The sequence below is a fragment of the Callospermophilus lateralis genome, chromosome 12 (assembly GCF_048772815.1).
Source record: "Callospermophilus lateralis isolate mCalLat2 chromosome 12, mCalLat2.hap1, whole genome shotgun sequence".
NCBI classification, from domain to species: Eukaryota; Metazoa; Chordata; class Mammalia; order Rodentia; family Sciuridae; genus Callospermophilus; species Callospermophilus lateralis.
In genome coordinates, this window is record NC_135316.1 from 109,608,885 (window position 1) to 109,620,567 (window position 11,683).

An 11,683-nucleotide genomic window follows, 5' to 3' on the forward strand; every position below is an offset into this window, starting at 1 on the left:
TTAACTCAGAAAGAAACATCAGGCTTTCGCTGGCTCGACGTGAATGCACTACCTGTAAAAGCAATGGTTTAAAACAATCAAAATTCTAAACTAAACTGGTCAATAACTTGGGAACACTGTCAGACCACATCTGTTCCTGCCTGGCAGGGAACCTGTATTGGGACCTTCAGAAGGGACATCCCCACCGAGCACTGCAGAGAGGGGATGAGAAGGAGATAGCGAGTTAGACAGATAAGCTGTCGTGCAACCAGGAGGGGCAAGGGCTAGGACATGAGGGCAACTACCAGGCATCTGAAGACTGTCTCAGTCATAATTCTAACAAATGTCTTAACTAGACTATTATCCTGAAGGACAAACAAGCAGCAAATGAACTAAAAAATAGAGATTTAAAAAATGATGGCTAATAATGTGAAACTAAGTTCATTTCTACTAAGGACAAAAGATGCAAGTGAATTTCTAACACTAATATTAAGTGCCCTCATCAGACATATTTGTCCTCGTGAAAATTTTGCCTCTAGGCTGGGCTTCAAGGTAAGCAAATAAAGGTGGGTCATTAATGGCCACTGATTTTGAACTATAGTAAGCCAATTCCATTTTAATTAAGAATTTCTAAAAGTTCAGCAGCATTTTTTTCCCCCCTGTAGCATTAAAAAACCATCTGTTGGCATCTCATTTTAGGCTTCTGTTATTTCAGACAACTGTGCCTATTTTCTAAATTAGGCAAGAATGAATGCTCTACAGTGAATCACTCTACTTATTATCTCAGGTTAGAGCTTTCTCCAGCTACCTGGAGATCACAGTGAGGTGCCTCCCAAGTTCAAAGTAATTAGGTTGACAAAATGTAGCTCACTTGATCTAGATGCTACAGACTAAATGGCCTCGAAGGAAATTCTCTTCTAGGAAGGCTGTGAGCCTGCAGCTGGGCACCAGCCTTCTCCACACAGCGTGGGATTAAAAGAGACCTGCAAATACGTCTGAGGCTCAAGTAGTTCTAGTGTCCTTCACGTCCAGCTAAACCCCCTTCACTCCATGTTAATATCTAGAAGACATGGAAACATTCTCCTTTCCCTCTCAAGAAAACAAAGGAGTAGCCAAAATTCTGAAAGTGAACCTGCTATTTATAGCATTAGTGTAAGGTCTTCTTATCAGCAGAAAGCAAAGCTTTAAGTCTTTCTCCAAAAATCACACTGACTTAACCTGTCTTATCCCAAAGAAAAATTAGTTGGCAAAATTAGACCAAGTGTGAAGCTGAGGCAACACTGCTGCAGTGAACCTCCCACTCCCCAGCAAGAAAGACTGAGGGTGATCGCGATTTAACTCTCAGACCCAGATTTGGGCCTTTTACAGTATACAAACATGGAGTCTGGTGACAGAACTGAGACTTGACCCTGTGTGCTTCAATTTTTAGATGTAAATAACAGTAAATATTAATGACTATCGCTTAAGCCTCCAAAAGAAGCTCATATGGAAAAGATAACTTGGCACCAAAACTCAAGTTTTAAATTAAGAGAAGAAAACAAAAGTCTGTTAACATACTCACGTGTGGTGCTAGAAAATTTAACACGATGCACAGGAGCTGAAATGCCTTATCTTAGAGTTGCAACCTACATTAACAAGTCAGTTAACAAACCACTCCAGCCAGACACTTGGCACATTGCCCTCAGCAGCTACCCGTGACCCAAAGAGCATTTAGATTTCGGTCACTTCAGTGAAGCAGATACAGTAAAGTGGGGTAGAAACTGAACAAAATTATTCATTTAAAAATTCTGGTATGAGGAAGCTTTTAATCTATTCATGGAAGGAAAAATGTATACTATCTCCTAAATATTATGAAATGTAAAAGAAAGAATTAACAATCTACCCATTTTAAACTGGGAAAAAAAAGTTAATCCTTTGCCTCTGTTCTTTAATTAAAAAAAAAAAAAAAAAAAAAAAGGTATTATTTGCTAGGATTACACTTGACCATCTGAGTGGTATCACAGAGAACAAATAAAGTGGACCTAAACGCCATTGTTTAAGGATTTAACTGTTCTATGTTGCTATGACTAGACTAAACGGGGTGAACTATAAAAATGTGCAGAACAGAAAAAGAAGCAATTTTTAATTTGGCTCACTGGCAAAACTGACATTTTATTTAGATGTTAAAACTAAATAACCACATATACTTATAGCAATAAATAATGATTACTTGTGTTCTATTTCCAGGCCAAAGACTAAAAATTTTAAGAATCACTTTTGGCTAGTAGCTCAGGCTAAATATTTCTTCTAAAAAAATCTGAAAGCCCAGTCCAGGGAAGTCACCACAGTGCAGGGTCTTGAGGGGGTGGCTCTTATACTGAGATGGGAAAGACTGGCACACGAGGCCATGCTCAGCCACACCTGGTGGAAAAGAGACACTTGAGGGTCCTGTAACCAAGGACAAAATTGTAAATAAAAGATGCTCATTTTTAAAAAGACACCTACTTAAAAAAAAGAAAGAAAGAAAGAAAAAAAAGGACATAATGATAGATACTGATTGGCTTGAAGGAGTAAGCTGTCCATCCATTAAAATGAATAAAATTAACATTGTTGTAATAAAATGCTTAGGACCGATTAGAGTATTGTTTGGAAAAATAAGTCATTAATTAAAAAAAAAATCAATTCCTAATTATCCATTATTTCAATAAATAATAACTAAGCAACTTAATTATGTTATATGACTCTGTATTTCATAATCAAAGCTTCTGTTTTAAAAAAAATTTGAATTTTTAATCTAAGCACAACTATAAAACTTCATCTATAACTTTAAAACAAGTCACTGAGAATCAACAATGTTTTAAAATTGTATAATATACATTAACATTATCAATTACTTTTTGATCATCTTAAGTCATGACTAGATATTAACTTATAAGGATCCCCTGCAATGTAGCAGTTATTAAAGGAAAGGCCATATTTACAACACTGATTTGCCACATGAAGTAAAGGATTCAAGCCAAACTAATGGCAAATCTTGCCAACGCTTAATGAAACAGAAGCTAAGTCACTGAGACTGCTGACAGCCTCCAGCATAGAAACATGCCTTAAGTGAATTTGTATGGCTTTGCTGCCCAGGGTTTCTGTTCAGAATCTACTAGAATACAGAGTCAAAACAATGGAAACCAAAGGGTTAAACTTTTGTGGGGTTTACTTCTCCTGAAGTCTAAATATTCACAATTCCAATTAGAATAAGGTGGTTTCTATTTCTATGAATCATTCATAACACTTGAGGTAAAACAAAAAAGCTGGTATCAATTATCTGGTCATTACAACTCTATAGCTTACACTCAAGATTTAAGGGTGAAAAACTGGATCCATTGTTAATGCTGTGAACTGTAGAAGAAAAATTTTATAAAATAAATCTTTAAGAGAAAGTTAAGACAAACGAATTTAATACCTAAATAAACGTATAATGCCATGGCTAGCTAATGATTTGCAAACAAGATCACATTTCTAAATTAATATAAAGACTATTCTCAGATGATAAATGAGCTAGCTGATATAAACGGGGCAACAACAAGGAATTCTACAACAATGCCACCGGTATCAAAGGCTCCCAGCAAGCAAGTCTGAAGTCTTTAATTACTTAAGTTCTACTTTACAACGAGTCATAAGTTAAGTTACACTAGGCTAATGATTGAGACTGTCCACAGCCTTCAGCACAGATGGTCCTCACATCTGCTAAGAGGAGGAATTCAAAATGTAGAAAAGCCCATTGTCTTCAAAAGCACATAAGCCAAAGAGGCCTGCAAGGATATTCTAGCTCAATCCATGTGCTGGCAAAGAAAAGCGAAGACCTGCCACAGAGACACATCTAGTTAGTGGCGAAGTCAACAATGTCAACTTTGAAATCCACTCACTTGACTGTTCCTTCTGTCCCTAATACATTCTCTCATGACAAGAATTTGGAGCCATCATGGAACTAAGCTCCTACTGCTAATCAGTGGTTAACTCAGACTACAATCTTGCTAACACCAACTGATCTAAAAAACAAAACTGTATGACTAATTTTAAAAATAAAGATTTTAGGGCTTTTGCTTGCTCTACATGCTGTGGTTTGAATATAAACACCTTGACTACTGCTCTAGCTTGGGAGGATAATTGAAGGCACTTACTCAGTATGAGCTCCGTTCGCCACCAGGGCACTGATGCACTCGAGGCTCCCGGAGCGGGCTGCCTTGTGAATGGGAGTTTCCCCCTCACAGTCCTGAAACACACAACACCCACTCTCAGATCCAACACCTTCCACATTTTAAAGCAGAACAATTAGCACAAGCCGGAGGTCTTCTCATCCATCTGTGACACAAACGAGCTGAGCATCGCTTAATTTGAAGCATAATACAAAGAACATCTAGGTGAAGAGAAGACAAAGACTAGAAAAGGGGTCATGTTCTTCAAAGCATTTAGCTAAAGGTCAATATCCCAAAATCCTGGGGTCTCTTTAGCAGGGACAGCATGAATGCTCTCAATCGGGATTCACAAATGTTTTGATCCTGGATCTTGGCACCAATGTGTACACATAAATCCCCAATAATTATCCTATGACAAGTTAAAAAAAAAAAAAAAAAACCCACATTATACCAAGGCCAAGAAATAGCACATATTATTAGCTAACTTACAGTCCAGCCTACCCATGTTCCTCTACCTATCTACCCTGAATTTTTTCTTCATTTGGAACCATATTTAGAAAAGATGGTTTGAGGTCAAAGGCTTAGGCAAAGACAGAAGGAGACCACCCCAAGGGTCGACACAGCAGGCTCTGCAGTCTAAAGAGACCTCTGTCTTAGCAAAGAAGACACAAAGGGGAACAGAGCAAAAGCAAGCAGACTCAGAGAAAACACCCTGGACCCTAACACAGTCAACCAGAAAGGATGGGCTCCTTCATACCTGTCCATAGGCTACCAGGCAAGTAACAAGTAGGCAGTAAATGTAATCAAGACCCAAGCAGTCATCACTTTTGTTAGAAAAACTTAGAATTTTTTTTGTTCAGGGAATCCTGAGGGTGAAGCACCCAGAGTTCTTGGATAAACCCACTTCACTGTCACTGGAGCTACCGCTGCCATACTTGCCTACAGCCTCACTGAGAGCGAGCCAGTGAGCAACTGGGCATGGTGTGCAGCATTGGGAAAAGCAGCTCCTCCAGAAACCCAGTGGCCACCTGAGCTCCTTCTCAATGCCAATGACTCATGGGGAGGACAGTGAGGTGTAGGCCACCCAAGTAGAAACAAACATGGCACATTATTTTGCAGAAAACAGAAAACGTGAGACTCAAGGGGCAGAGTGGAGGGAAGGGTGTGTACATGTATTTCAATCAGGGTCCAAAAGGCTGTAAACAGAATATAAAGAAATCTAACACTCCAAACAACAACAAAAAATTTCTATTTTTGAAAAAAGAAAACCAGCAAACCATGTGACTATTCAAAAAAGTGAACTCTTCCAAAGAGGAGGGGAAGGGAAGTGGTACATAATAAAGCAAATAAAAACTAGATAAAGGCCAGGCGCAGTGGCACATGCCTGTAATCCCCGCAGCTTGGAAGGCTCAAGTAGGAGGATGTGAATTCAAAGCCAGCCTCAGCAACGGCAAGGTGCTAAGTAACTCAATGAGACCCTGTCTCTAAATAAAGTACAAAATAGGGTTGGGGGATGTGGCTCAGTGGTCAACTGCCCCCGAGTTCAAACCCTGGTATCGCCCTCCCCCCAAAAAACCCCCTGGGTAAAAATACTGACAAGAAAACTACAAGCAAGATGAAAAACCTGAGTTTGCTACACTATTTCAAAAAGATGATAGAATATTACCAGACATTAAGGAAGACACTGAAAAGCAGAACTATCCAGCCCCTGGTTTGTTACACAAGAAGAGTCTTGGCGGGCACAGCAGACACTGCTTACGACATCTGCAGTCAAGAGAGAGGATACCAAGAGCAAAAGGCCATGTGAAGGATGTCTGAGTCTCTAGTTCAGACCAATCACATCTCAAAAATACCTAAGTTTGCAATGTGAGTCTAGAACCATGGCAAACTGTGAGAAGAGGGAGATGTGCCAGGAATTCCAAGGGCAGCAGGACACCTTGATTTTAACAAAGGAAACCTTTGACTTCTGATCTAGATATTAGAAATCAGAGCTGGCTTTCAAATACTGAGCAAAGTTAGTCAAGATGAGCACTAAAAATGCAGCACATGAAAGCTAGCTTCACTTCCTCTTGGGGAAGCCCAACACAGGCCTGCAGACAGCACACCAGCTCTCTACCATTTCTCAGCTCACCTGACGGATGACCCAGGAAGTCTGTATAAAGCATGAAGAAAACGAATGTCAAACTGTTGGCAGCTTACATGCCAAAAGGTTAACAGAAGTGGTATGCCAGGTTCAAAAACTTAAAACACAAATGTCAGATAAAAAGAAAAACTATACAAGATAAGCCAGTGGTACACTGGGAGCTGCCAGAGGGCTACTGTGACCTTAGGACCGCAGAGTGCCCATTACAAGAGAGGCCAAGTCCAGCCCCCATGGATTAAGAGCAAGACCATGCCTGAGATTTAGACCACAGCTCTTCACCTTGAAAGATAAAAACCTGTGGCCCTCTAGGAGATTCTAGGGTGCCCAACAATGCCCGTGGGCACTCTGGGTGGCTATGAGGACCTGGGGGCTTCTGATCAGGCAAGTATTTCAACAGTGGAAGCTGCTAGGAGAGAGGATCAGGTAGTCTTGCGCTGGGAAGCAGAGCACAGAAGAGGTGCTGCCTGGAGGCACCTGAATGATGTACAAGAGCATGCCCTCAGCCCATACCCTTTATTAGTTCACTACAGGGAGCTGCTGTGACACACTAGCTGAAAAGGGAACTTTTAGATTCAAAAACCAATACTAGGCAAATTTCTTAGACCTCTCTAAGTGACTTGTCCCAGGCCATAGTGCCCTTTCTACGGGCAGAGAGGGAGTCCAGGGTGCAGGTCCTGAGGCAAATGGGCAGCTGTGCTGATGCCCAGCATGGGAGGGTACATGGGAGATAATTCACAAGCAGAAGAGTAGAGCAGCAGCAGAAACACATAAAGGCACGTTTAAGTGCAGAGGAGAGGGAGGTAGTTTGGAAAGAATACAGGTATGCCTGTCCAAGGCTAGCTCAGTGGTAAGAACAAGCCTACCACCCAGGACCTCTCCTCCATAGGGTCTTTCCTACAAGTCTCTCACAGAGAACAAATTGCCCAATTATGCCCTGTACTCCTTTCCCACTTATCCATGTTTCCAACCTGGCCGAAATACCTATCCTCAACTGCTACAGTTAAGGTGGGTAGCTGCACCATCTTTAGGAAGGGAACTACAACCACTTCATAACTGCCGTGATCAAGGAAGGTATCTTAGGAATGACAAAGAAAAGCAAGAGGGAGGAAATAAAAAGATTTTATTTATTTTATAATTAAAATAATAGGATTTTAATTATTTGGTGGAAAGATACTGAAAACACCAGTAAAAATGTGGGCGCATGCACACTTCAGTCTGTGCACATTTCTTAGGATTATTTTATTGGTGCACATTTAAACACAAAGGGCTGGAATCACTTATTCTTCCCACTCAGTAAATGACAGTGACTTTTCGAAAAGTCATCATCCCAAACGTGTGTCTGAAGCTGACCTAGGCCACTCCTTTTGCTAGCATGGACGTGTTTTTAGTAACTAAAGTGAAGCTGAAGCAGCTGGAGCCAGGAAACCTGAGCTGGAGGCCAGAGCCATCAATTACCAGTTATAACCTCCGGCAAATCACCCTTAATGGCAGTAGATGATCTGGTGAGTCATAACAGGCAAAAGCACTCTATGAACAGTATGCAAACTTCTGGAAAGGGTCTATTATCCATAATAACTGAAGGAACACTCCAGTCTACCCTCAGGTAAACACTGCAAACTCATTAATTAAGGCCTCACTTTGAAACAATACCCTGGGAGTAATTATAATTGGGAAAGCAGAGTCAATCCCTTACATTCTTACCGGTTTGTTAATGTTGGCCCCTGCTTGGATCAGCCAGACTAGGCACTGAGGATGTCCTCCAAAAGCGGCGATGTGAGCTGGAGTCTGGGCATAGCGTGTAGTGGACACATTCAGTGTGGCTCCAGCTCTCACCAACTGCATTAAGCACTCCAACTTCGCACACAGCAGGAAGGGATATAAAAACAGGCAAACATGTCGGTATAACATAAAATACCACACAAATAACATAATTTCCACACTGGGGACAAGTGGCATTTTTGCTACCCATTTTTTTTTTTAAGAGAACAAATTAATTCCTTCCTAACACCATGCAAATTTAAAAAGGTATTTAGAAGACATTTTCCTCATCCTTTAAAAAAAAGCTGATGGAAAGAATGCAAAATATTACACATGCAAAAATATTTTGATTTTCCTACAATAGAAAAATCCAAAATCAGAAAAGATCAGCATGCATTACTCCAAAACTTCTATTAAGACCTGTACATATACAATTTTGAATAATAAGTCATAGTGACTCTAAGTTACAAAAACATACATAGCTATTTCCACAGGGAATGCACAACTGCACTGCACACCCCCAACCCCCTTGTGGATTTTTTTTTTCCTGAGACACTCTAAGTTGTCCAGGCTAGCCTTGAACTTGCAATCCTCCTGCCTCAGCTTCAGGATAGCTGGGATTTCAGGGGTGTGCAACCTTGCCCAGCTTTATTTTCAGTCTTTAAAATCTGTGTATGCAAAGAAAAGTATGCAAAAAAGGCAACACAGCTGAGCTCTATACTCAATAGGCAGCTAACCTGAAGACCAGCAAGTTAAGACAAGGATTTGTAGCTAAGCCTAAATACTATGCTGGCCTCTGGCTAAAGAGTATATTACATTCAACAAATTTATCCTGAGTCCACCAGGCACCCAGCATTTTTTCAACTGAATCACATGTTCTCCCACACTGTGGAGAAATCTGTTTTCTACTCACGGACCACAAAAAAGCTATCCTGGATGCACCCATTCCCTTGTTTAAAGAGGACCACCAGGACTCTGCTACTCCTTGTGATCCCAATGACTTGGGAGGTGGAGGCAGGAAGACTGCAAGACCAGTCTTAGTAACTTAGATCCCGTCTCCAAAAAAAAAAAAAAAAAAAAAAAAAAAAAAAGAAGAAGAAGATGGGATGGAGCTCAGTGCTAAAGCACCCCTGGGTTCAATCCCCAGTACAATTATAGTAATGAGGACAGACCTCACAAGGAGAACAGATGTTCCATTGACACCCAAGTTACACACTGTGAGCTTAACTCTCAGAAATACAGACATTTAAAATGTGGTCTGTTTTAAAACTGGGTGTGAAGGCAGATTGAACACTGCCTTTATTACCAAGTGAAAAAAGAAAAGTATCAACTAGCAATAAGATGAATAGGTGTCAAACCCAATAAAATGGAAGTGGTTAATCTTTAACATTAGTTGAGAGTTCACTGGACCTAAGCCTGTTAAAAACTGGGTTTGAAATTCTGGAAAGTTTTGCTAAATATGGTATCTTATAAAAAGCAAGGTATAATTAGATATTTTTAATGTTTAGTACTCTGGGAACAAATAAGTCTCACACTGTAACTTGTGTGCCATGGGCATGATCTAAGGATATATGCCTGAAACTGTTAAAAAGAATGCAACCACTGATAAAGGGTGGAGAAGCTTTGAGTCTAGGCCTAACTTCTGCCCTAGGAGCTTCTTCTCACAGGTGGGAACCCGGGCACCAGACTAGATTTTCCAAGATCCCTACCTTACCTAAAACCCATAAAGTATGGGTCTCTGGTACAACGATAGTCTCCAAAGCAAACATACCACTTCCTCTGCACAGATAAAAGACCTTTTAACAATAATTTCGGTCGTTTTAAAAAATTGTGGTAAAATACATATAGCATAAAATTTAATATTTTAAGGGATTAGGACTATTTTTCGTCCTCAAATATAACTGGGACCGCCTTGGGTTGGTAAATAAGTACTCCAAGTGACCATTTGCATGAAGCAAAAGTGTAAGCATTCCAGACTCCACAGACTGTCGTAGTCATGTGCCATCCCAGAGTGGGTAGGATGGAATCATCAGAAAAGTATTTAAAAAAGAAAAAGATGGTTCTTGCCTGCAAGACCTACTCCCTAAAACAGGCAGGAAAAACATCCAAAGTTTCCTAAAGCTTGGTATAAAAATAAGCCCTAGCAAGAGCCCTCTGGAGAGAGGGTTGTTAACTGGGGAGTGCCCAACAAGGCTGGGTGGCTCTCCCCAGCTCCAGTCTGAGATCAGACACCACCCCAGGAGATGAAATGGGGGGCGCCAAGAACTGCTAGGTCTCAGGTCTCCTTCAGACGCCTGCCTCAGCCCGGGCACCGGCCTCCCCACATCTTCTAGCCCAGGCACCCGTGCCTCTCCTGCAGGGTGCCCCCCACCTCCTCCAGCCGCCCTCCACCTCCTCCAGCTGGAACACCTGTGGCCCCCACCTCCGCACGTGCTCCTTCACCTCTCAGACCCCGCACCGCGCCCACCCCACCCCCCCCAGAGCCGGGCACCGCCCCCCAGTCCGGACCCTCCCCCTCCGAGGGCACCCGGAGACGCTCACGACTCAGGCTGAGACTCGTCTCTACTGCACAGCGAGGGATTGAGCCGCTCCCTCTAAATTTTTAAGGGCCACTGTCTCTCCAGAGAGGCGACGCTCAGCAGACTCTCCGGACAGCCGCCGCCGACTGTCCCCAGCGACCGGCCCTCCGGAACGCGCCGCACGGCTCCGCTAAGCACGCACGCGCGGCCTCCCCCCAACCGCAGCGCAGTCCGGTCATTCCCTCCAAAAGCCGTCCCCCGACGAAGCTCCCCCGCCGAAGAGACTGCGCGGCGGACCCCACCATCGCATCTGCCAGGGCCCGGCCCGCTTCGGGAGCTGGGGGGTTTGAAACCGGGCCAGCCGGATCAGCCGCCGCACATGCGCCCTGGGCCCTCGAGGTGCCCACCCCGCTTCCGCCCGGCGCTCCCGGCACGCCCCGCGGCCCCCAGGCTGCCACCCCGCGCGCCGCCGCACATGCGCCCTTAGTCCCTAGGGGCGCAGGCCTGCCGACCCTGCTTCCGCCCCGCGCTCCCAGCACGCCCCGCGCCCCCGCCCTCTCCGAGCCCCCACGGGAAAGCAGCGGAAAATGGCGCCTTAAAGCGCCCGTGCCCACCTTGCCGAAGTGCGCGGCCCAGTGCACGGGCGTCCAGCCGTAGAAGGAGTCCTCGGCGGCCAAATGAGCGCGCGTCGTCTGCTGCAGCAGCGAGCAGAGCGCGGCCAGGTCCCCGTCGCGGCAGGCGCGGTGCAGCGGGAAGCGAAGTGACAGCAGCTCTTCGCTGGAGAAGCCCGCCTCCACGCCCGCGCCTGCTCCCGCCGCCGCCATGGTCCGTCGCTAGAGAGCGCGGGGCTGGCGAGCGAGAGGACGCTTCGGCCGAAGCACAAAGGATTAAGAGCAGCGCCGCAGCCTCGTCCTACCGGCTGCGGAGCTGAGCGCGAACTGAAGGCAGGCGGGGCCTGCGGCGGGGCGGGGCCCGCCGCGTCGGGGACTGGGGCTGACACCTGGGACTACGGGGCGGGGCGGGGCGGGGCCTGCGCCTGGGGGCGGGGCCTCCGCGCGACCGCGGGCGGCTGCCGAGTTCCCGAGAGCGGCTTGGCGGCGCCGGGCCGCGGCAGC

General features: G+C 44.5%; 1 protein-coding gene across 2 annotated transcripts in view; it reads right to left on the minus strand.

Moving 5' to 3' along the window:
• Window positions 1-11,495, minus strand: part of Ankrd10 (ankyrin repeat domain 10) — a 32,452-nt gene extending 20,957 nt beyond the window's left edge. The window contains exons 1-3 of one of the 2 annotated variants that reach the window (XM_076872646.2): window positions 11,183-11,495; window positions 7,993-8,145; window positions 4,134-4,225 (exon numbers count right to left, since the gene is read on the minus strand). In XM_076872646.2, coding sequence (XP_076728761.1) covers window positions 4,134-4,225; window positions 7,993-8,145; window positions 11,183-11,392 — 455 coding nt within the window. In that variant the 5' untranslated portion in view covers window positions 11,393-11,495. Of the gene's footprint in view, window positions 1-4,133; window positions 4,226-7,992; window positions 8,146-10,590; window positions 10,932-11,182 lie in introns of those variants that run through there. The other variant, XM_076872647.2, reaches the window with a different exon arrangement.
• Between the last annotated feature and the right edge of the window lie 188 nt (window positions 11,496-11,683).